Source organism: Phalangium opilio, unplaced genomic scaffold, assembly GCF_054372755.1.
Source record: "Phalangium opilio isolate 3A_F unplaced genomic scaffold, DU_Popi_V2 ptg000002l_1, whole genome shotgun sequence".
NCBI classification, from domain to species: domain Eukaryota; kingdom Metazoa; phylum Arthropoda; class Arachnida; order Opiliones; family Phalangiidae; genus Phalangium; species Phalangium opilio.
Genome location: NW_028324144.1, coordinates 6,430,558 through 6,455,526, shown reverse-complemented (window position 1 = coordinate 6,455,526; position 24,969 = coordinate 6,430,558). Strand labels below are relative to the sequence as shown.

Here is a 24,969-nt window from a genome sequence, read left to right as displayed (position 1 = left end):
TTTACTATCGCTGTTAATATAAAAATATTACGTCGCGCAGATTTAAATTGAGGGTTTGAAAAGGTAATTCGCTAGTTTAAACCAATTAAACCGTGATTCAGTATCCACATTAGCGGTGATGATTACAGCACATGCCTATCACACTCTCCTTAAGTATGAGTCGATAACCAATATAGAGAAGCGGCTTCTGGTGTCCGATTTGTCGTATATAGAAAATGTCATCTACTGAGTTTTGTATCTCAAGTTCTCAACCTTAATCCGACTTAACCAAGGGAGGATGTAACAATTGTATTCTGAGGAAAAACGTTTGAACATAGATGGCGCAAGCAGTCTTTAATTTTGTCATCTCTTATAAACAATGTCGTTACTATTGGCCAGTGATGGGCACTATCAATTCATTTTGAATATGATAGTTATTTCGATAGTTCGTAAACATATTGGTGATCATTCTATCAATTTTGATATTGATATTAGTACAAAAAATGCAAGGTGAAAAAATTGAGTTCGATAACTTGAAAAACCTGTATTATTTTGAGAGTTTTGCTGATTCGCAAATCTTGAAGTGTTTATGCACTAAAAGAGACTCAAAATTATATTTCTGATATTTGATCGTTTATAGTTGCAGTTCTATCAATGATAGTTCATAGTTGATTCAAGCAGCAAACATACTTAAAACGCCAAAAGCACTGCACCCCGATGAAATCGTAAATTTTTAAACCAAGGCTAAGTCTACAGTGTGGAAGAGATCAGAGCAACACCTACCTTTGTGGAAAACCCCCAAAACCCCTGACGGACTACTTCATTGCAGTACATTTTCTAGCTCGTATACAGGGTGTGACATGTGTCATTGTATGCAAATGAGAACGTGCAACAAGTATCATAGTGAATATCGTTTAATGATGCGCACTTTGAAACGTTAAAGACCTACGATTAAGCTTAGGAACTAAGGCATCACACCACAAACTAAAGGGCTGTTTGGTAAACCCATCAGCCTAAATGTTCGATGTGCCTACCGTCGTGGTGTAGGCACTCTTCAAGACGATTGTCCATGCCTTGTATTACGTTTTCTAGCATTTGAGGAGTGATTCGTTCAATTGCGCTTCGAATTCTGGCCTTCAAGTCGTCTACATTTAAAGGTTCTGTTGCATACACCTTCCCCTTAACATATCCCCATAAGAAGAAATCAAGTGGGGTTAGGTCAGGGGATCTTGCTGGCCACGGAATTGGTCCACCTCTACCGATCCAACGGTTTGGAAAGTGCTCAGTTAGCCATTGGCGAACATTGACCGCCCAATGTGGTGGCGCACCATCCTGCTGGAACCACAGGTCCCGCATCACTGCTAATGGTAATGCGTCTATCGCATTACTAAACTCGTGGCTTTGGCCTACTTAGATAAGGAATCCATACGAGGTTAGGAAGGTCAGAATTATCCGCGGCACTGAGAATTCGGCACATTATTCAATCAAACGTACGCGTCGTTACTAGCAGCTTAGTTCGTATAAACGTTGTAAGTCCTGTGTCGTAGACGAATGGCAGCCTACTCCAACCGAGAAAAATTGGACATGTCGTTTATTTTGGGTGAATGTCGCGGTAACGTTCAACAAGCGGCATTGCTTTATGCCGAACGCTTCCCACACCGACGAAGGCCGGTTCGAAGAACCTTCACGAACATTAGAGACAACCTACCAGATTTCGGGAGTTTCGTCGTGCAAGACCGTCAACGTAGAAGAGACCGTATAATTGGTAATCATGATAGGGAAGTCGACATTCTAGCACGTTTTGAAGCCAATCCTCATACTAGTAGTAGAGCGGTCGGAGAAGAGGTTGGTCTAAGCCATTCAACCGTTCTTGCCATTTTACATCGGCATCACTACCGGCCCTATCATATCCACCTCCATCAAGCCTTAACGGACGATGACTACCTAAGACGTCAAGACTTCTGTCTTACCATGCGCGAGCTAATTGAAACCGATCCATTGTTCTTAAGAAAGGTTCTTTTTTCTGATGAGGCGACATTTCACAGGGATGGTACGGTAAACCGACATAACTTACATTACTGGACCCAACGAAATCCATACTGGTTACGGCAACATTACCATCAAATTCGATGGAAGATAAATGTTTGGTTTGGCATTCTGGGGAACAGAATCATCGGACCTTTCTTCTTCGAGGACAACATTACTGGTGACAGGTATTTGCACTTCCTGCGCCTCGAGTTTAGTGATGCGATAGACGCATTACCATTAGCATTGATGCGGGACATTGGGCGGTCAATGTTCGCCAATGGCTAACTGAGCACTTTCCAAACCGTTGGATCGGTAGAGGTGGACCAATTCCGTGGCCAGCAAGATCCCCTGACCTAACCTCACTTGATTTCTTCTTATGGGGATATGTTAAGGGGAAGGTGTTTGCAACAGAACCTTTAAATGTAGACGACTTGAAGGCCAGAATTCGAAGCGCAATTGAACGAATCACTCCTCAAATGCTAGAAAACGTAATACAAGGCATGGACAATCGTCTTGAAGAGTGCCTACACCACGACGGTAGGCACATCGAACATTTAGGCTGATGGGTTTACCAAACAGCCCTTTAATTTGTAGTGTGAGGCCTTAGTTCCTAAGCTTAATCGTAGGTCTTTAACGTTTCAAAGTGCGTATCATTAAACGATATTCACTATGATACTTGTTGCACGTTCTCATTTGCATACAATGACACATGTCACACCCTGTATACGAGCTCGAAAATGTACTGCAGTGAAGTAATCCGTCAGGGGTTTTGGGGGTTTTCCACAAAGGTAGGTGTTCCTCTGATCTCTTCCACACTGTATACTAGGCTTACAATTCTTTTTGCCTAAGATATTTTTCGTTCGATGCAGCTTATACGAAGCCCGTCTCCTCTTTACCCTTTCGAGAGGATATTTTCCCACGATATACAATATAGAAGGAATGAAAGGCTGTGAGGTACTAGGAAACGTAACGCGGTTTGAATTGAAGAATTTAGTGTCAAGCTATGAAGTGGAATTTTACGAGGCGTTGAAAGCAATGCTAAGATATTTCGATCCTTCTTCTATCCTATTCTTTACCATTTTTTGAACGAAGGCCTAGGGAGGTTTTTATTGAAATCTCCTTGACCGTTTGGTACAATAATTCCTGCATGGTCATGTGCAGTAGTCATAGTTAAGGAGATTATGTGCGGTTTTGTCAACGAATCTTGCCCCGTTGTATCTAAATAACGACATCTATGGGATACTATTCTCACTTGTATATCTTTATACAATTTGATTTGTTGGTGTTTCATTTAATACTGTACAATGCGATAGAACAAGAGTAGAGTTTACCTATATACCGAGTAGCGTCAATATGCCAGAAAATGACGTCAAAGTCCCTTTTTGGGAAAAGAAATGGAGAATTCATGATATTTCCTTTGTTATATAAAGGCAGCATTATAAATCTTTCCAATTAAGTTGGGAACCTGGTTCTATGAATAAAATGCACCATGAAAACATAAACCAATTGTTATAATAGTGCCATCTATCACCTCAATGATCCATTCCCATTTCTTTTCCCAAAAAAATAGGGCTTCGACGTCATTTTTGGCTTATTGAAGCTACTAGGTCTATAGATTTTCTAGATTAGACCAGTAACGCAGAGAACCAGTTTTTTCTTTGCTTGTTCTAAGGCTGGAATATTTTCGGAAGCGCAGTAGAAGGGGTTAAAGAAAACGTTTTCTAAATGATATAGTTTTAAGTGTGAGACGACTTAATTAATGCCCAGTGAAATGTTGTTACCTCCTGTTGTTCATCATGGTGACTTGAAAAGCATATAGCTGGCTTGAAATTTTGGGCCTTGGTTACAAGAAAACAAACGGTACTGAAAATGGAACTGAGAACAATTGATCTCAATATGGACTAAGGTGTTGGTTGACCCATTTATCATGAACTTCCAAGCAATAATGCAACTACAGTATATTCCCCTCCGATGTGTAGAGACTAGTAGATAAGGAATCGTGTAAACGTCTCCAACTCTAAATCGTTAACCCCGCGAAACACGTTTATCGAACAGCGAAATTGTAATTACTGGCTCGGGCATTAGTTATGCCGACTGTTAATATAACGTGGTCCGTTTATAAACTAGGACGGATGTAGTCATGTTGCTCCCTTTATTGCGTCAAAAACTTGAGAATTCTTCGTCTCGTGAGAAGAATTCTCAGTAAATGACCTTATTACCGGAAATGACGTCATTCTGTTCTGGGAGCCTTCTCAAATGTTAACATTATTTCAGGTAATTTTATTATGAACTATACCTGTGTTTGATTTGCACCCTTTTGGGACTCGAGGTGGAAATAAATTCGGGGGCAAAAAGACCTAGAGGGAGAAAACGGTTATATAATTTGGCATAAAACAACGACCGCGCCACCTGTCGTACTATTCGCCTTTTGTTTTTCCATCTCTCAGTCCTCAACAGCAAAGCAGCGTTGCCGCCGTATGGGATCGTTACCTCAGGGTTCCTCGATGTAATGGTGAAGAGAAACTTTAGACCGAAAGTGCAACGGTGTCTTTATCAGTATGCCCTTACACCAAACCACCCAAATAACTGGATTAATTTGATATAAAGAAAGAACAAAGCAAAATGGGGTAACATAGACTACTTAAGCTTTTAAAGGCAACCACGCAGTTTCGGCTTTGAAAAAATCTGCATGCAGACGCGTCCTACGCGTTTACTGGGCAGTTGGAAAACTGCTCTGATTGGGCGACGAGATAATCATGTATAGTGGTTACACGTCCATTTTAAATGAAGTGTAGAAAAATAAATATAACATAGCTTATAATATAAATTCTTAGGGAGTTTCCTAACCATGACTGAAGGAACCCTGGTAACGTGCTCGTTGCGACTCTTGCGAGACAACTCTTTTCTCGATTCGTTTCCCCTAAAGCTGGACTATTCTTTATGTTAGGAGAGAATAAACAAGAACGAATTTTTCGGACATTGTATTTTTAGTTTTCCTGCCCTTTTGGCACTGTATCGTTACTCGTACTTGGGACATGTTTGTTCAAGGTAGCCTCGTATTTTCGCAAAAGTCCGACCCGCTCGCGAGGAATTCCGGTATTTTCCTTTTTCTCGCTTCCGTAGCTTGTACAGTACGAATAAAAAATATATATCATAAGCTTATCATACTCTCCATAAGTGTGGAGTGAAGCGATATTGCTAGGAGCATGCATCCATTATTGAAGGGTAGAAGGGCGTGTATTTCTCGCAAGAGGAGTCACATGGTGGTGGATTTGTTGGAAACATTTACGATGACCTCCTACTGTGTGTGTGACTCGATTCCACCAATAAGGACAATCGCAGTAGGGCCTAGTCCTCAATGTTATTCAAGTTTTACGGAACCAAAGAAGGCGCAACCGTTCTGTGAATTTTTGTGTCGCACGGACAATGCCGAAACAACAGACCCACATTTACGTACTATAGGTTTAAATATAAAACAATGCCATAAGTATAACAGTACCATAAGTCTACAAGATGCTAATCGCTGTCATCTACAGAACTTTAGCCATGGTGATGGCACAAAATAGTATTTTTTTTTACTTTACCATAGTGAAGGATGTAGAAACAGGAGATTATAGAAAACGGTACTAGTTCAGCACCTTAGTCTCCCAGTCGGCGTATTTCACGTAGAGAGGCGTCTCTGGGTGGTCGATTTTCCGTAAATATATGATCTCGATCTCTATCTCAACCGTAACCAAACTCAACCAATGAGTGCAGACCATGCCAAGATTCACTTCTTGTTTACAACAGATACTTTTAAAACGAAGATAGAACAGCAGTCTCTTTAGTTTGGTCTTAACAAGATACGACTAACCCTTTCTTTTGGGGATAGTTATAGGGTTATGAATGCTTAGACATCACAGCTTTGTACTATTCTCCAAAGTACGTAAAGCAAACATGGTGAACCAGAGGAAACATCTTGTACAAATTTCGGCAAGCTGAGACTCCACAACTAAAGATTACAACACATTTTCGCATTTTGTAGCGTTGCGTGCCTGAATTGCGTAGCCAGATGACACTATTACCGTAACGCAAGCTTTTTTCCAAACGAATATGCTATGCACCACGGGCTTCAGCTTTAGAGAAATGAGGTGTACGAATGATAGCAATCCTGAACTACATTTTGCTCAGTACTCCTAGTTGATTTACTCATTGTTCCTCCAATGTAGTCTTCAAAGTTTTTAGCAATGGAGACTTAATATAATAAACTTGTGAGAAAACCATGCAACTACGGGTAAAAAAGAAAGGCGTTTAGCTCCATCCAAAATCGATTTTTGCCTCGCTCCAAAGTAGTTCCGGCGGTCTTCCGCTAGAGCTCGTTGGCGTCTCACTTCTCATTTTATCCCTATCGGTCGGTTTCTCTGATGCGGACACCCACGTGCGTCCGCAACCAGACTTTAAAGCAAACGCGTCCTAGACTCGGACGACGTAGGATGCTGCTTTGAAGAAACCTCGGGTCAAATGGATCCGTGACGCGATTTCCACGTTTCTTGTTGCGGATTCTCTCATATTCTTGCGGTTTTCCTTCGCGAATTTTAAAAGTTCGGATTAAACCCTATCGCGCACAAAGTCATGGAATTAGTCATTTTGAAGAAAAGAGTGTGATACGGATTAACATTCCGTGTTTGATTTTTTTAATCATGTTGATGCAGAAATTCTTAGTGGACAGTGTTCTTATTTGTATACTGGCATTTATACCAGAAAATGGTGAGATTTTTAGTTCATTTCTCCCTGGTAAACCTGTAATTATACCCAAGTTCCTTGATCCTCAGAGTATACAGAAGGGATTGGGACAGTGGTCGACCCCTAGCCAATAAGCCTTCTTGGCCCACAATAGCTTAGCTTATGATTAACTATCTATCGAGTAGACAAGTTTGTGATGTTTTCGAAACATAACTACGAAAAGGTTTTATAGAAATTCTTCGTTTTCCGCGTTTCAACTCAAAATGTTCCCAAGGGATTTAGAGAATTAAGGCAAACGGTTGGGTGCTTAGTAACTGTTTCCAATTTAGTAGTAATTTGCGACCATTCATAAGTTACGTTAATTTTCAATTTAGCAAATTGTCCCAACAGTAAGAGTACGTTCTAGTGAAGCTGTTTTGTCACAGCGGCTTCCAAGAAGGGTGGTAGGGCCAAAGTACCGTGGGTTCAATGGAAGATTTTGCGTCGAAAATGCTCTATAACATTTTGCCCCAAGGGATATACCGTTTGGAGCGTTTTACGGATGACTCCTTAAATTTAACTAAGAAATTGAAAGACTACTAATTTATTTAAGGGATCGACTATAAAATACTAAAACTATAAATTTTAAACGGTAAACTTCAAGGCAAAATTTCATGAAACATTTTCGACTTAAAACCTGCCATAAAACCGATAATGTTTTGGTTCTAACACCGTATTTGTAATATACCGTATAACTACTTTCAGAGATTAATTTCATTGAGACTTATTAAAACTGATTTTGCCTTATTCAAGTTCCTGCAATTTGTAAAATATTGTAGTTTTTGTATATAAAGAAATATTAGTTGTTAAGGTATGGAAACGGAATGCTCGACTAATTTTTGGAAATTTTAAAGCAATTCATAGTTTGTATAATAGACTGAATACAGTTTGAGTATGAAGCGTACAAGCATAGGACAAAATTCGCTTCAGGTGTGATCGTACTTCAAGTAAGATTTATAACGGATGCAATCAGAGAGGATCTTTGGATGAAAACTTCATTTAAAGTTTGCAGATCTAATTTAGATTAGCTTCGGTTAGTGTAATTAGCGACCTAGCATGTTTATACTTCGCAACAATTGAAGTTGTGTCATCGAAAGACAATGACTGTCACTTGAATCTTAGGAATATCTATAAATCTCACCCATCATAACCTGAAAAATCATTTTCGTTTTCCATTGGACCTTGTGTAGATACGTATAGTTGATATTGATATAGTTATAGCTAAAGTTAATCTCAGCCGTACAAATCAGGCAATCATGCAAATGTATCAGTTATATTTGTTTTCGAACACAGTTTAAAAAATCCTAAAAATTATTAAATTAGTTGGCGGGTATGGTATGTACGCCCAAATAACCACGTGATCTTGGTTAAGTATGAAAAAAACTCTGAGTAGAATTCAGCTATAAACCATAGATCTGTTAGGATTTGGAAGCTTGACAAACGTAACGGTTTTGATGGTGAATTACTATCAGAACCGACGTCGAAACACTTAGATAATCCTTAGTTTCTTTGGTAAGACGATGGAAAAAGTCCTATGACCGAGCGACAAACCGGCTTCTCTTTCACTCACACCCATTGACAAATAAATCCCCGGCGTTCTTAAGTCTCTTGGACATGTATTCGGTACGCCTAACCTTTCTATACTCCAGTTCTTTGTTGCAATAAAGGGTAGAAGAAACTGGCGGAATAAACTGAACCTTGCAAAAGAAAAAAAGAAAAATAGAAAGGAAAATAATCTCGCGGACCCAATATTGTTTTCTCAGAAGAGAGGAGAAGATCAGTAACTTTGCTAAAGAGAATTATTTCTCCTTCAGTCAGTTCTTTGGCAGGTCGCCTTATTATTGCCCAACTTCATATATTTCCGTTCCCGATATATCACCGCGTGGTGCTGCCATCGCATCGCATCGTCGGGGTCCGCAACCTGCTTAGCTTCCTTGGTTTCCTGGAACGCGTTTCCTAATGATGTATATTGTAGCCTTAGTTCTTTATGGAGTTACAAGCATCCATAGTCAACGAGAGAACGGTCGAATCGACTTAATTTTCTTTCCATGCTTTTGACAATTCTGCCCGTTTCACGTGAGGAGTTATGGTAATGAAAAATAAATCGTGGCACCGAAAACTGACCACTGTAAAACCGTTGTATTTATCTTATATACAGGGTGTTTCCGATAAGTCTGTCATAAATTAAAGGATGATGTGTTTTTGGGTCAATATGTGTGGAAATGGTCAAAGAACATGGGATCAACATTGAGTTACAGAGATATAGGCTCACAAACGCTCCAAGGAAATGGACTCAAACATGTGGAGAAATTGGCCGATGCCCTCTTTACAGACCCTTTAAAAAGCCTCTTTATAACGCCAGGTAGCTTAGCTAGTATACACATATGGGCATAATTTCAATCCGATTATTCATTATCGTAATAGTCCTTTGTTATGGTTAGGTATCTCTGATTGTGTACCGTACGTGGAAACATTGGATAAACTTGAAAGGGTTTAATGCTTTGATCTCCACAAATTAACCAGGACGAACCTTATATGGAGAATTTCGGCTAATTTTCAATTAATTATTAATGTTCACAAACACGGCTTGATAAGCTTAACAGCCTTTGAACTAAATTTCAGAGTATAAAATTGCTGTACCTAAGTCTACGAAAAGCAAAAGCATATACTAGTGTTTTGGTTTCTGTTTTCACTGTCTGAAATGTAATTAAAGGAATGTTTCGTTTACTGAACCAAGTTTGGAAAGTTTCATAGTTTTTAGGTCTAAAAGCCTAGATTCTTTTGTTTATTATTTTGGTTGCCAACAACGTACAAAAGAAATTAGAGCCATGATGTTCTGGCAGATGTTTGAAAAAAGTTAAAGTTAATAAATTGGGAAAGGACCCAAATTTAACTTTAAAACGAATCAAATCTATTTATTTGTAACGGCTTTATAGATAATTTTAGTCATCACCATCTCTTTAAATTCATTAAATATTACTAATTTTTTAATAACAACATTTAATCTTTCATAACGGAACTTAAACTTAAAATTATTTAACTTTCACCATAACAAGAAAATATTTGACACCCAATGAAACACCTTAATGTAGACTACATCATAATTATAGTTTCATATTTACTGTTATTTTAAAACTATTAGGACGGAGAGCAATTATTTTGCTAGCGATTAACAGTGGTTTGGTACTGAACACCAAAATACTCAACACAAAAAAGAGGTTTTCATTTCACACGGTGCACACTCCCACCTTACTCGTTACATTACAGAATCTTGAACGAAAACAATAGTACAATACCCTTTTCGTGACGTGTACTTCAGTCTAAACACATTTCTCCTTTAATAGAATTCTTTATTAATACGAAAGCACATACAGCGGGTTAACCTATTATAAGATTTGCCTGCTCTCCATAAGTATGGGTCGAAAAGTTATTTGCTTCGAGCATGCCTTTTTTATCGCAGTTGCGCATGCCCTTGTGGCATTGTATTTATCATAGATGAGCGTGTCCTTGTGTTTTATCATAGAGGGGCGTGTGGTTGTGAGTGTGAAATTATCAAAAAGGGGCGTGTCGTTGTGACTGTGAAATTATCAAAAAGGGGCGTGTCGTTGTGACTGAAATTATCAAAAAGGGGCGTGTCGTTGTGACTGTGAAATTATCAAAAAGGGGCGTGTCGTTGTGACTGAAATTATCAAAAAGGGGCGTGCCGTTGTGACTGAAATTATCAAAAAGGGGCGTGTCTTTGTGGCTGTGAAATTATCAAAAAGGGGCGTGTATTTGTGGCTGTGAAATTATCAACGAGGGGCGTGTCTTTGTGGCTGTGAAATTATCAAAGAGGGGCCTGTCTTTGTGGCTGTGAAATTATCAAAGAGGGGCGTGTCTTTGTGGCTGTGAAATTATCAAAGAGGGGCGTGTCTTTGTGGCTGTGAAATTATCAAAGAGGGGCGTGTCTTTGTGGCTGTGAAATTATCCTGGTGGCTGTGTAATTATCAAAGAGGGGCATGTTCTTGTGTATTTATCATAGAGGGGCGTATCTTTGTGAGATATTTATTATTTAGGGGCGTGGCCTAGTGGCGTAAATTCCAGGAAATAAAGCCGATTTCCATCAGTATTCGACTAAGGAAGGAAATCACTGCAACCTATTAATTCGTTTCAGGAGTAGACACTTTATAACGAATATGACACTTATAAAAGGCCCTAAGGCAGACCCATACTTGCTCGTAATAAGGTTATGATCGTATACACTATTTTCGGGCAGCGGAGCGCGCTATTTTACCGTAATTGCTTTTTCGCGTCATATTACCCTACTTACACGCGTTTACCCTTTATAAGCTAATCAATGTTTCGAGAGAAGTTATTTTGGTTCTCTTACATCTTTGCCTAGAGTGGTGGTGGTGGATTAATATTATGTATTGAGCCGAGCTGGGCTTGTTCGACGGTTTAAGGCCCAAAGAAAAGACTTTAAAAAGTTTTGGGAAAAAGGGAAGGGAAGGGGGAGATTTCTGCCAGCGGCTTTTGATCGAAAATCAATTTATTTTCTAAAAACTTTCTCCTACGAGTTAACCCTGGCGCTAACCATTAAGGTACGGAGCAGGGCCTTAAAAACTCGGGGCTAAAAGTCATTAGTAGATCCAAAAACCCCAAGAAAATATGGTCCCCTTCTTTCTAGAATATTATAACGTTAACACTTTTGAAAAAAAATCCTTAAAGGAATAGTGGGGAAAGTTTTTTTAGGTTGACTTTAAAATATATGTTACAATATTCATTACTGGGATCACGAATGTGTCACCGAGTAGTTGTGATTGTATTTATGAAGCGATGTTATTTTTGTGACCTTTTTTAAAATATGATATTTTTATGCTGACCATTATCTAAAAATACTGTATGATATTTTGTGCATGACTGTTCTTTAAAAATATGATATTTTTATTATGACCGTATACAAAAATATGCTCTTCTTCATGTCCGACAGACTGTATTCATTAATCACATGAAACTTCAATTAATCATATTTAATTCTATTTTAATTTTTTGTCTTTAATCTAATCAGTAAAAAGAGGAAGAAAAATTATTTTTATTATTTTATATTCAAACTATTATTATTTGAATACCGATTTTTATAATTTTTACTATTATTTTAATTTAACTATATTTCCTGTAAAGGAGAAGGCTTCCGTGGTCACTTTTAAATTTTAGTAATTTTTTTCTAAACCACAATTTTCTCGACTTCATTTTCTTTTTTTTACACCGCACTGGGATAACCCACTCGTTGCCGCACAGCTAGATCGTATCTTTTTCATAATATAAGTAAAACCAAAGGCAAATAAAATATGTGAGAGTGTCGCTTTGCGATGGACGATAGCCCTCAGTTGTGCGCAATGTGATGTTTATACAATGGCAAGTCTAACTTTTTCCTTAACATATTTGAGCCTACCAATCAGCGCTCTACTTACTTTGTGACGTTGTTTTTCTCTTTTCCCGACCACATATTTTGGCTTTTGAGACATTCGAGACGTTGGATTATTTTGATCCTTCGTTATCATAGATTTCGTAGAGTAAACGTCATACCCTAGTTTTTGCCTAGTTTAACTGATTGAATATTCGTTTTTGTTGACTCAGAAGCAACGTGAATCACGTGCATATCACCAGCACTCTTTTTTCTGCCTCACTTTCTTTTATCCCTATTTGTCTTTGGTGTTACTCTCTCTTTAAAAATACACAAGGTTTTGGGTCGGGAAGACTAGACATAGACAACCTCCTTATCTTTCAAAATGTCGGAAAAACTAAATATAAAGAATGAAGCTAGGCTCCACTCATAGTCCTTTTTGGGAGGGGCCAAAGATGTTCACAAAATAAGAAAAAAGGATGCGTTAGCCCCTATCTTGGTCATTTCTCTCCCAAAACATTTTTTTTTATTTTCTAGGGCAACTTGGGGGTAGTAAGAATGTTATCGGGTATTTTCGGGGGAACTGTTTCGGACCGGTCATCAATGGAGCGTTTGGCCGACCGAGCACCAAATATACCTATATCTATTCTTCCGTTAAGACACTGCTTTCTCTAACTAAAGGTCTTAAATCGACAGAAGCTCTTATTTTTATTTAAAGTTGTGGTGAGCACCTTTAGGAACTGATCTGGAAAAATAAATGGACCTCAATTGCTACAAATGTTTACCCATGTTTCATCTGAATTACGTTTTCTCATATTCAGTCTAAATTAGTATTTTTAAAGTCATTAATACACCAAGTTTTCCTTGTATATTTTTCGATTGGTTTTATACTTATCAGGAATCCTTGAAACTGCTAGCTATTTCGTTGTTTCAGGGATATTGTCTTCATGAGATCTAAAAAGAGTTATATGTCCCTTATCAAACCTATGTTATCACTACTTTCTAGCAAAGGCCCTACTTTTTCATGCGTCTGTCAGATAATAAGATAGCGTTTTTATCAAGGATGAAGAGAAAGTAAAGATAAAGAGGGAAAAGGGATAGTGACTTAAACGGCACAGTTGTTTCTGAATCTCACGCGCATCTACCCTGGCGCATAGCGGAGGAGCCAGACGTCACGTTGTCCGTTAAGAAGGAAATTCAAGACGGTAAACAAGAAAATACAGTTATATTCTTACACCAGAGATCAGCGTGGTTAGCTTTAGCTTATATTAAGGTAAGCATGCACGAACCACCACAGTAGAGCTTACCCTTGGCCGTAATATTAGTCGTGAACAAATTTCTCTCTGTTGCGCTTTTTTGCGCATGTGGGGAACTGTAGAACCGAGCCACTGCTCTGTAGCGATGGAGAACTAGGTCTCTCCGAGCCTCATATGTGCTTATTGGTTTTATTCCCTCTTTTCCAGCAACGAGCACGTAATTCTTATCTCCCTCTCTCTGTTCAAATAGAATACGCCGAAAAATATGCTCATTTGGGAAGAATCTATATGGCATATGTGTTTTGTTTTATTTCTCTACGCCGATTATTTTTATACGACTCTCCAGTTGCGTATACAAATTTATATTTGTATTATAACCTCATTATTGTGAAGAACTTAAGATCCATTTTTTTATGTCGACTAAGACTTATATTTCGCGTACCAGTGCCTGAAGCTAGAGGAGACAGTGGTCGTGAATCTATGAACCAAAGGGTTGAAGGCGAAAAAAATGCCCAATAAGTGTAACGAAGGGGACTCGCAAGGCTAACTAGTACTTTAGCGCCGGGCGGTATATTACCGTATTAGGATAAAACGGGTAAACGCCATAGATTGACCATTAGATCTATAAGTATAGCGCATTGGGGACAGTCGGAAGCTCATTAATGAACGATAACAGCCGCTGCTACATCAGCCTCCGAGAAGCCTTCCCTCGCGGACTTTTTTTTTTTTGCTAGGCGACGTAAGACGTCGGCTTAGCCAAGGCGGGTGAAGAAATTCCCCTCCGTGGTTCCTGGCGATGACGAGGCAAAAGGCGTTTCCTTTTATATACTGAGTCTTTTGGGTTACTGCGGCCTGGAGGAGCTAATAAGCCCATGGGCTATATGGGATAAGTGAAAAGTATACAATTTTCTACGAAAGAAGTATACGCTGATCTTTGATATTCCGTGTTCTGGACATGGAGAGTTTCTGAGTAAAACTTTTTCTCGTAAACTTTTTAAAGCGATGTGGTGAATTCAATTAGGATTTGAGAAATTTTTGAAGTTCAACAAATTAGAGTATTGAAATATATTATGTAAACTTCAGGCTGGGAGGCCCCAAGCTAAGGCTTGTTATCAAGCATGGCTTGTTATACAAGAGTTCACGAAACCATGGAACTTCAATTATCCAAAGAATGGAAAATTAACGTTAAATGTAAAATCCGATGCAAAACCCAGGGATTTTCCATCACGCCAGTTTAGTTTTAGATAGTGAGATGCGGCACAATCACGAAGCTTCTATAAATATGGGAGACATTGATCATGTGACGTTTGCCTTCAAAAATTGAATTGATACTTTTTTTTCGCGTAGCTCAGAATGCAACGTACCATACCTAGTTTTTCAGTATCCCGTTGGTCCTTTTGCGATATGCAGTACTTTCTTCCGAGTAAAGTATGAACTTTCTTCGCAATTCTGTCTCACATCTTATTCCTTTACCCATGCAGTAGGCAGTTCGGTTTTCCTCTATTATCTCCTATTGCGCGGACAAAGTACAAGTCTTGTCTTTATATAAGCTAGCAAGTCGGTCGGTCCTCCTCTTTTTTTTGCTTTTTGTCCTATATATATGTAAGAGATTGCCGGGGTTGCAGGTTGGGGCGAACAACCTAATGCAGTTGACATTTGGGCTCCTCTTGATGTGGTGATGGTGGTGGTAACGGTCGATAAAGGGTGACGGCGGTCAATCCTGAATTCGAGCTTTTCCTAAGTAGATCGATCCACTTTTGATGAGTATCGACAGTGCTGGAGGGCTAGCAACCTATCCCAACACTCCACCTTGCGTTATCAAGACTGTGAATTAAAACAACTACACCCTCGCGTGTCATAGGACAAAGAGCGTACGAGATTTACGTAACTAGGATGAATATCGATTTGGATGAATGATATTTGTCTTTAGAAACCTTTTGCGCCATGCGTGCGTCTTGGAACTTAGCCCTGGTTGGGATGAGTAGGATAAATTAGTGTTGTACACCGAGAACATAACCTTCCACAGTTGGGAAAAGAGGGTTACTAAATAAAATGGGGCTACAAAATCGGTTTTTTTATTAACACCTGGGTTGCTGTTTCTATTTTGCGCCCTCTCAACAAAAAAAACGTAGTATTTTCAAAATAGCTTGATCCATAAAATTCTGTCATAGACGTAACATGGAGGCTGTATCCTAATCAATGTTGGACGGGAAACTGTCGTTATTCATGTAGTCCTTGCTTTTTAAGGGAATTATAGTAAACATGGCTGCCAGTCAACCAGCGTTGCCAGATGTACCATAATTATGGTACAGTACCATAATTTCACCTCGAAATTCACAGTGTACCATAATTTCTACTATGTACCATTATGGTACGCAAAAACACAATAATTTTGATATTTGGTACCATAAATTCAATAATTTTTTTAAATAGTACCTTAAATTCAATAATTTCACTGCTAGTACAATATTTTCAATAATTTTTCAAGGTGTACCGTAAATCCTTCAATATACTATTCCTAGAAATTCATTGCATACTACTTCTTGGAAGTTGCGAGACGAAACGCAATAGAGTTCTCATGGCAAGGATGGATGATAGGGTAGGATAGGTAAGCGGCTAGCACGTCCTTGAACAGAGCCCACTTGCTCACGCTATGCCTGAAAGGGCTTTACCAGCCGTACCATAATTTTGCCAAGAATTCAATAATTTTGGAGCGAGAATACCATAATTTCGTTTTTTCAATCTGGCAACGCTGCAGTCAACGTAAGATTCATTTATGTCGTCTGCTCGCGGGTCATAGGTCGGGGGACTCGGGGTTTGTTTTGTTTTCGTCGTTTCGAACTTAGAAGAGCTTATTTTTAAAAATTATTAATAAATCTAATAACAGAAAGACGGGTAATACATATTGACGTTGGTAGTTAATTATTAAAATTAAATTGTTACATAGATTTTCAGTCTAAGACTGTCAATTTGAGTTACTAAGCCTCGGACTTAAGCAGCCGAACTAGACCGTTGAAAATCTCTCCCGCCCAAGTAGGCACCACCCACTTTTAAAACGGGGAAATTTGGAGATTCAGTCGGGAAATATTTTCTAGGAAAATACGCTAAATCTATGGCAGCCCTGTGACTCAGTTTTGTCATAGATTCTCACCTTGCCTCGAACAGGGGGGGGGAACACTTCTGCCGCATTTTATGGATCGAGCTATTAACCTTGCTAGCGTGTTCCGTCGTGTACTTAATACGCTCGACAGTAAGATTCTCACGAGAGAGCAGTTCGTAGTGCGTGATATCTAGTATACTACCGACCAATTGATATGTTCTAACCAAGATTTTCCTCCATCTCTCCCGTTGTGAGATTTCAGTCTAAAAATCGCTTTCAATACTTCTCCTCTTCCTCTTTTTACTCATCCACTGTTCTGATAAAACTCCATATTTTCCTCTCTTTTTCCCTCGGCTAATCCAGGGTTTCCACAATACATGGAAAAATTTGGACGTGCCTTTTATTGGTAAATAGGATATCAGGGAGAGGTCCCCGTGGTAATTGTAAAATTCTCATTTATGTATTATGTTACTGTCGGGGAATTGTTCGACAATTTTCCTATATCAGCATGAACTCATATGAACTTCATGATGCTGTTTTTAAAACAAAATTCTTTTCTACAAGGAAAAAGCTGTGAAATTTCTCAGGGGAATGATTTAAACGATCAGGGAAGACCTGGAAAAGTCGGCGATTATTAATTGAAAAGTCCAAAATTTCTTGAATAGCTCTGACATTATGAGGTGCTCTTTTAGAATTGCACTAACAAGTGTAGATATTCGTTGGTTTCCGGTTTTCTCACTAACGTTTCGGTGATTCAGTTAATTTACACGATCCAACTATTATGCTCAACTCAACTTGACTCCACCAAAGAGGAGGGAAATAGGGAGAGAGTTAAGTCAAAGAGCTTCTCTGCCATAATAATGCCCGCTTAAAGAGTTTCGAGAAAAAGTCTCGATTCCAGGCGATATCATGTCTCCTGGTTACGTTCACGTAGTACGCTCCCCGCCTAGCCTAGAGCTAAGAAGCTTCGTCGGAACGGTTATGTTTGGCTTAATCATTTAACGCTCAACAACCGAATGAATATAGTTTGGGGGCCCGAAGTTTATAAACCATGCCGAGAATTTTAGACGAGAAATTTGCGAGAAAAGGAAATAAGGGGGCAAATATGACACGTGATTAATGGGACAACTTCTAAGGGGTCAAACACTTGCAAAAAAAATTCCATACGCGATAACGGCGAAATCCATGCACACGACAAAAAATAACGACACTCATTAAAATTTAAAAATCTTTGATAAATAAAAAACAGTCTAGTTTGGTTTAAATGTATAGGCCTAAGCGCTCGGCAAAAAAGTAAAAAAGATTCACAAAATCATTAAAATTCCATAAAATATTTAAAAGGGATATTTTTTTCTTTTACAAACTCTGTTGTTCTTGCATTGTAAAAGATAATGGATTGAAAAGACACGAAGAAAGTAGTAAGAGATACACGTATATTCAATTAAATTTATGGCGTTTCTGATAATTCTAGCATAGGGATGTTCTTTGGACGATTTTGAGTCGAAAATGTTCTATGACATTTTTCCGTCCGGGCTACTGTTTTCTAGTTATGATTTCAGTACTTCACTGATGACCGTTTAAATTTAATCAAGAAACAGGAGGACAATGATTTCTAATTTAACTAAGGGGTCATCCATAAAACACTCAAATCATAACTCGGGCTTAATTGAATATGGAATTTTGGGTTCAACTTGTGAAGCCCATATATTTGCTATTTGCCGTGGGCTGAATATACTAGACCATAAAAAGTATGATTGGCTCTCTATTATTTTTAAAGGGCTATATTCGGGTTGCGCCTTACTGGAAGAAAAACTAGGCCTCCCCTCTAGTGTTAGTCCCAAAAAATGTTTACAAACGTTGATTTAAAACCGAAATAGAAGATTATTCAAAAGATAACGAAGTGAAACGATTTGTTTTTGGTCGTTTTAAAATATGTTATTCACTCGGAGAGGTAAAAATGGTTTCCATGATTTTAGACGAGCAAATGTCCAATCCCTTGGTAATTCGCCACTATTCGCGAGTTGCGAAGCAGTTGCTAAAGGAGAGGAAGAAGAAATTAGAGTGTATTAATTATAATTTAATTGAGGTAACAGCTACTAAGGGCAGTAAAGATAAGCCTTTGTTAGTATTCTCGTACTCGGTTCGGCCACTTGGGATGTACGACGCGGTCTAACCGCTGTGAAGCGGTCTACTAATTTATCAATTGCAGCTAGGTGGAAAAGTACCCTTTATATAATCCAGACTAATGGCCTACTACTTCCACCTTCTCCCTTTCCGGTCCCACTCAAGAAAATTATGCCATTAGGTCTATCACATGGTGTATCCAGGGATATTAGAAAAGCGTGGTTAAGAACATTTAGACTTCAGCCATGCCACGGTGATTTTTTAATTAACTCTGTTCTAAATTTCCTATCGAAGGAAATTGTAGTAAGTCAAAGATACAGCTCGAACTTTTTTGTACATTTTAAATTAGAATCAACGCTGAGCCCAAACCGCTTTACCTAGAAGGCTTGAATTTTGCCAGGACGTTACTCTTAAGTAGAAGTTATACACTATGGAATATTTTTCCAATCCGTCGCCATCTTGTGAAATGGCGGCCAAAATGTAAATAGCCTTTATGGAATAATAACCTCCGCACGTTTCAACAGATTTCTTTAACACTTAGTGAACTGGTTCTCTATATCCTTTAGACGAGGCTTATGGCTTTTGGGCTTCGATTTTTGTTTCCTTAATCTTTTAAAATGTCAGCCTTAAAACTAACAAACGGGTCACACCATGTGCCTTTGCTAGAAGTGCATTGAATTCAAAAAGTATACAGCTAACTGATAGCTTTTCATTATCTCTTCAGTACGTATTTTTAGCCACATCGTATATATACGATGAGGCTATTAGTTTGTCCCGCGAGCCTGTGGGTGTGGTGGTGGTGGTGGTCGTGGTAGTAGTTTTTCGCGATTTGGAATGTGGTCAGAGTTACCCAAAGAAATAGTTAGTCAGAGCTAACCGAAGAAATGGTTATTTTATTGCTTTGGCAGTATAAAACGTTTCGTTCGACATTGAAGGGAGAGTGAATGTGAGAGAATTGTGGTGAGGTGATATTTTTCGTTCGTGTATTTTAAAAGGATGGGGATTATAATAGTAAGTGCAAGCATGCATTTAATTGTACAGGTAAGGTTAAGCTTTGTGAAATGTGGTTTACGTTTGCTCGATATATTTAAAGCGAGAGAGAGAGAGAGAGAGAGAGAGAGAGAGAGGAATTTAGTATTGGCTTAATTTAAATGGAAGGTTTAATACTCCCTTTAAAATTCCTGTCACCCGTCAACAATAAGGGTTTCACGCTTTTCATTTCACCCCCCCCCCCTCGATTTCAAAATTCAAAGAAATCGAAGGGGATTTTTAAAAAGCAAAAGGAACTATATACCGATGTTATATTTGGAAAGGTGGTGTTTATTACTAGAAGTTACGTCTATTTCTCCATAAATCGAGAAGAGTTTTAAAAGAAGGTACTAGCTTGGGGCACCAGATATTACAATTATAACGTAAGTAAATTTATTGAAGTAAGGATTAGAGGGTTATAATTTTTCTTAGGGCATCGAGGTGCTATTCACTGTGATACCACTGTTAAAGGTTGCGCATCCTAGGGGTGCTCACTCACGTTTTCCGTTCCTGTCACACTGTAATTATTACTGAAGTAAAAAAATTTCAGTAATAATGTTTAAATAATACTTCGAAAAATCACTTCTAGGTGGCACTGGCTCCATATTTTTCATGTGAACGATTTTTAGCCACATCGTATGATGTACATCTACGATGAGGCTCTTAGTTTGACCTGCCCTGTTGTTCTTGTAGTAGTAGTAGTAGTAGTAGTAGTAGTAGGGGTGTCACAGTCCTGCCTTTGGCAGTATCAAATTTTTCGATCGTCATTTTTGAACGTCGAGAGAAAATAATTTTCTTTTTAGTTAACGTTGCAGTTCACAGCTGGAGTTTTAAACTTAATACAGGGAAGAAATCATTTTTTTAACTTTTCTTCCTCCACGGAGAATCGAACCGCGGACCTTTTACTTGCCAGCCCAGTACTATACAGCGCTTGTTAAGAGACGGTCTCGAATAAAGTTTTATCACTGTTTAGGGTAGGGCATCGAGGGGCTATTCACTCTGATTTTATGCACGGTAAATCATTTAAGCATTGTCAAAGATAGCGTTATTCACTCATTAGGGTAAGGTATAGAGGGGTTTTCCATTCATTAGGGTAGGTATAGAGGGGCTATTCGCTCGTACAATGTGGCTACTATTACGAGCCCTTGGGTCGCCTTGTTTCAACACAGTCCTGATAATTTCTCGTAAGATTTAACCTGCCATTGTATTTTTCATAGACTCGGTCATACCTCAACATTGTACTAAAATCTCCATAAATTATTTTTAAAGGCCACGCACAAGGAATCACACGCTGCACATGCGCACTCCACCGGCTCGACTCGGTATTATAATAAGGCGCGTGTTGTGAATAATAATCAAGGGGGAAAAATTAACAAATCCGTTTTTTCTCGCACTAGCTCGATTGCCATCAAGGGACTTTGAAAGCCCAACTTATAGTCCTATTGTTAATTAAATTATTAGTTAGTTCTAATTTTTATGAAGTAGCAAATTGCATAAAGAGGAAAGTTGAAGAACTGATTATTTTTTTTTGTTATTCCTGGCTGTAGCTGCAGAAGTAGTAAGTTCTAAAACCATTACATCAAGTAACCCTGACTCAGCAGAAGATCTAAGGGAATTTATTCCAATTGTATGTGAACGGCAAATTTACGAAGCTACAAATTAAATTAAGTTATTTAAATTAAGGGAGAATGATATTCGGAGGCGCTCTTGTAAAAGTTTTCATCCTAAATGAAAACGCGTCGCTATTGTCAAACGTGTTATACCGACGAAACAATGCCCTATCGGGAACAAAAGAGATCTGTTGTTGGAAGCTAGGTTAGGTTATGCTGTTACGTTACCAGCGACTTCCTTTAACGACTCTCGAGGATTGAGTTTGAAATTTAATACCGGAATCTTACTTCACAGAAAGTTAGACTTTAGCCTAGCTTATTTTATGAAGCGAATCTACTCTAGTCCTTGGAATCGCGAAATTTTATTAAGGTAGCCGACATATTAACGTTTAGCAGTCTGCTTCAGGAAGATTTTAACGAAGTTACCGTTCAGACGTGTTGTACACTCGCCTTAGAGTTTTAAAATAGACCATACGTTTGTGCAGTAGCAATGCAAACTATGGAGGGTTGTGGTTAAGAAACGCAGAATTCAATCTAATATAGAGAACGTGAAACATAATTAGGTCTATTACGAGATATTATATTTACAAAGTTATCCGGCTTTCCATGATGCAAACCAGGAAGTGTTTCCTGAATCCTTAGTATGTAGAGGCTTAAAACCAAATAGTATTTGGGAATACCTGGATGAAATGGGAATTTTAGGATCTTTGTCAAGGTCTATGAAACCCCTTAACTCACCAGCAACTTTGATAAAATACCTTGGAATGGAGAAAAAGCAGACTGACATTCGCGTCATGGATATTTATTCAGGGTTTTTAATAAGTCTGGCATAAATAAAAGGGTGTGTTCATGTGGTCAAAATGAGTGGAAATTGTCAAAGAACATGAGGTCTACAACATTTTGTTACGGAGATATGGGTTCCTGAACATTGGCCCATGAAACAAGGAAATAGTCTGGCATATGGAGTAATATTCAGTAATTGGCTTTACTTTACGAGCGTAGGCACATTTCTACCCATTTAATAGTACAATTCTACAAGATCAGGTTCAATAGAAGGTTCATATATTGAAGATTATTGACGACTGACAAGTCCTATACTATAAATGTGTGCGCATATTTGTGTTTGAGGAGTCAATGTTTGAGAACCCATATCACCGTAACAAAAAGTAGTAAACTTCATGTTCCTTGACGCTTCCCACTCAGTTTGAACCTATGAACACACCCTGTAATTTATGGCAACCTTACCAGAACAACCTCTATATATTAACTTATATTTTTAAAAGAATATATTAATTGATGGTGTTTTTATTAAATAATGTAAGTAAATGGTATCTTTTGTGGTTTCAGGAGTGTTTTCGTTCAACGATTGGAAAGTGCCCGTACTGACGGAAGAACCTCCGTATACGGTGGAATTTTACAACACGCAAGGAACGGTGGTTAGGTGCGCCGCTGATGGCCGGCCAGCGCCGAAAATATCCTGGGTCAAGAGGGACGGAACCGCGGTGGCCGAAAAGGTTGGACTGCGCCATGTACGGGCTGATGGCTCACTCGTTTTTCCGCCCTTCCGTAGCGACGAGTACCGGCCAGACATCCATGCCACCGTTTACCGTTGCGCCGCCTCCAACATCGTCGGAGCATTGGCCAGCCGAGAGGTCCACGTCCGAGCCGGTGAGTCAGACCAACACTTTTTTCTCATGCTTTTTTCCATAGCCCCTTCCCCTAGCAGAGCTAAGTTGTTATATTAGCTTAAATATAGGTAGTTCTGCTTTTTTAAAACTACGTACTGTCATCGTTTCAGTTTTCGTGAAACGTGATTGCTAGGTTCTTTTCCGCCGACAATTAATTGTAAAACGATTACGATGCAGGGTTCATATGAGCAGGATAAACTTAGAATTGCTCAATATCAAAAATCTCGGTACAGCAGAATAGTTATTCGTTGTTCATATAGATTAATTCAATTCTACAGAATTTGATTTGCAAAAAAAATTACGTTTATTCATTCAATGTAAAATTAATAATACACCTAAATATTTAAGACAAGTTATTCTTTAGAAAATTTCGTAATGAACCATGCAATGGATTACTGTTTCCCAAAATGGTAAAACTTTCTACCTCAAGTTAATTAGTATGTTCTGTAAGAATTTATTTAAAAATTGAAAACAACGACAGTTAACCTTCCTATTAAATTTCCTTCTTATTATTTTCAATAGATCTTTAATGACACCTCGTCAAACAATTTAACTATTGACGCTTTACTTATGTTTTCAAATTATAAAAATTATTCGGACTGCCCTTTTTATGTTAACTTAATGCAAATTGGTTTCCTATAACGGTCCTCGGCAAGGAGGCAATTAATCAGGTTCAATATGGGAATAATCAGGGGAAGGAAATGAGTTTTACTTGAAAGGTGACTGAAAGGGTAGTGGGGTCGTCACCTCCGGCGGACACGGGGCAGGCGTCGTCTATATGGTAGGATCGCAGACATATGTCGTAATTTTGTCGCTCTGAAACTTGGCTTACTCATAGCCTTTCCGCCTCCAACTTCTTTCAAAACCCGAGAGGACACGTTAAATCAAAAACCTTCATTAAATCCCAACAGGGAGTAGATTTAATTTTAGAAGTAGGAATGGAGAATGGTTAGTATTTACTTCAGTCCGACTCATAGCCCAGTATAGAGCCCCTCCCTCCAACACGTAACGAAAAGTTTAAATTATCTTATTGGCTGCTCACTGAAACTACGTTTTGATGACGCTGCTGACGGCGATGACGAAAAATACGTAATCCCTCTATACCTCTGTCGCTATGGCCCGTCCGTCTCTTCTTTCATACCCCCCGTCCCGGGATAAGGGGGTCCGGAACTTTGACGCGTGCCCAGATTACTCTGTTCTCCATTCCTACTTCTAAAATTAAATCTATCCCTGATCCCAATAAACAACGATATTTGATAAAATATTAGTAACTTAATCGTGTAAACTTAATTCTATCTGATCCTCGCGTCATGTCGCGTTAATATTCACCTTCGGGTGCTGGAAAAGGGCTTTCCCGTTTTTTAAAATTCAGAGAATTTGGGTTGGTCCCACTTTTTTATATTTTATTTTTTTGGCACGTGTCGCGAAGGGAAAATCGAAGCTATTATTTTGGCGCGAACGGAAGGTGCGGCGTATATAGGGGATGGGTGATTGAAGAACGAGCTAGGTTTTAAGGCCATAAAACACATGTTTACAAATGGGGTCACGTAACGTCCACTTAAGAGACAAATGATTGTAGGGAAAAGGCTTTACCGACTTACAAATGAGCGAGGGAGGAAGTTTTAACGGCGCTAAATCGATCGCCTCAAGCAAGCCTGCCGACGATTCACCGTAATTTTCAAGGGGGTCCGCACGCGCGCCTATATTAATGCGTTAACGCGCCACTTTCTCCATTTAGACTATATAAGCGTCCCACTCGTTCACAGCTAGCTCCTTGAAGGGACGCTTAAACGAACCAACAAGTATTAATGCTGTTTCAGTCAATTTTACCTAAAAACCTTTCTTTTTTTCCTATTTTATTTTTATCTACGTTTCTGTTCATAAATTGAATTCAGGACAAAACCAAAAATAATATTTCCTTCTTTCGTCTGCTTAGACTTCAAGGTGAAATTTTAGAATTCTAAGCGAAAATTCTGCTTGTAAAAAAATATATATGTATATTTAAAATTCA

At 38.7% G+C, this 24,969-nt stretch overlaps 1 protein-coding gene and 1 long non-coding RNA gene across 4 annotated transcripts in view; one reads left to right on the top strand and one right to left on the bottom strand.

The window, feature by feature from the left end:
* Positions 1 to 6,296: 6,296 nt before the first annotated feature.
* LOC149718443 (cell adhesion molecule Dscam1-like) overlaps positions 6,297 to 24,969 on the top strand; it is a 451,194-nt gene continuing 432,521 nt past the window's right edge. For 2 of the 3 annotated variants that reach the window (XM_089845167.1, XM_089845159.1), the window contains exons 1-2: positions 6,297 to 6,753; positions 22,618 to 22,938. In XM_089845167.1, the coding sequence (XP_089701293.1) occupies positions 6,687 to 6,753; positions 22,618 to 22,938 (388 nt within the window). In that variant the 5' untranslated portion in view covers positions 6,297 to 6,686. The remainder of the gene's footprint in view (positions 6,754 to 22,617; positions 22,939 to 24,969) is intronic. The other variant, XM_089845151.1, reaches the window with a different exon arrangement.
* On the bottom strand, positions 12,520 to 14,130 carry LOC149718457 (uncharacterized). Its single transcript, XR_016366253.1, has 4 exons — positions 13,459 to 14,130; positions 13,043 to 13,105; positions 12,957 to 12,973; positions 12,520 to 12,896 (listed from the first exon to the last, which is right to left on the bottom strand). It is a non-coding gene; the product is annotated as an uncharacterized LOC149718457 (long non-coding RNA).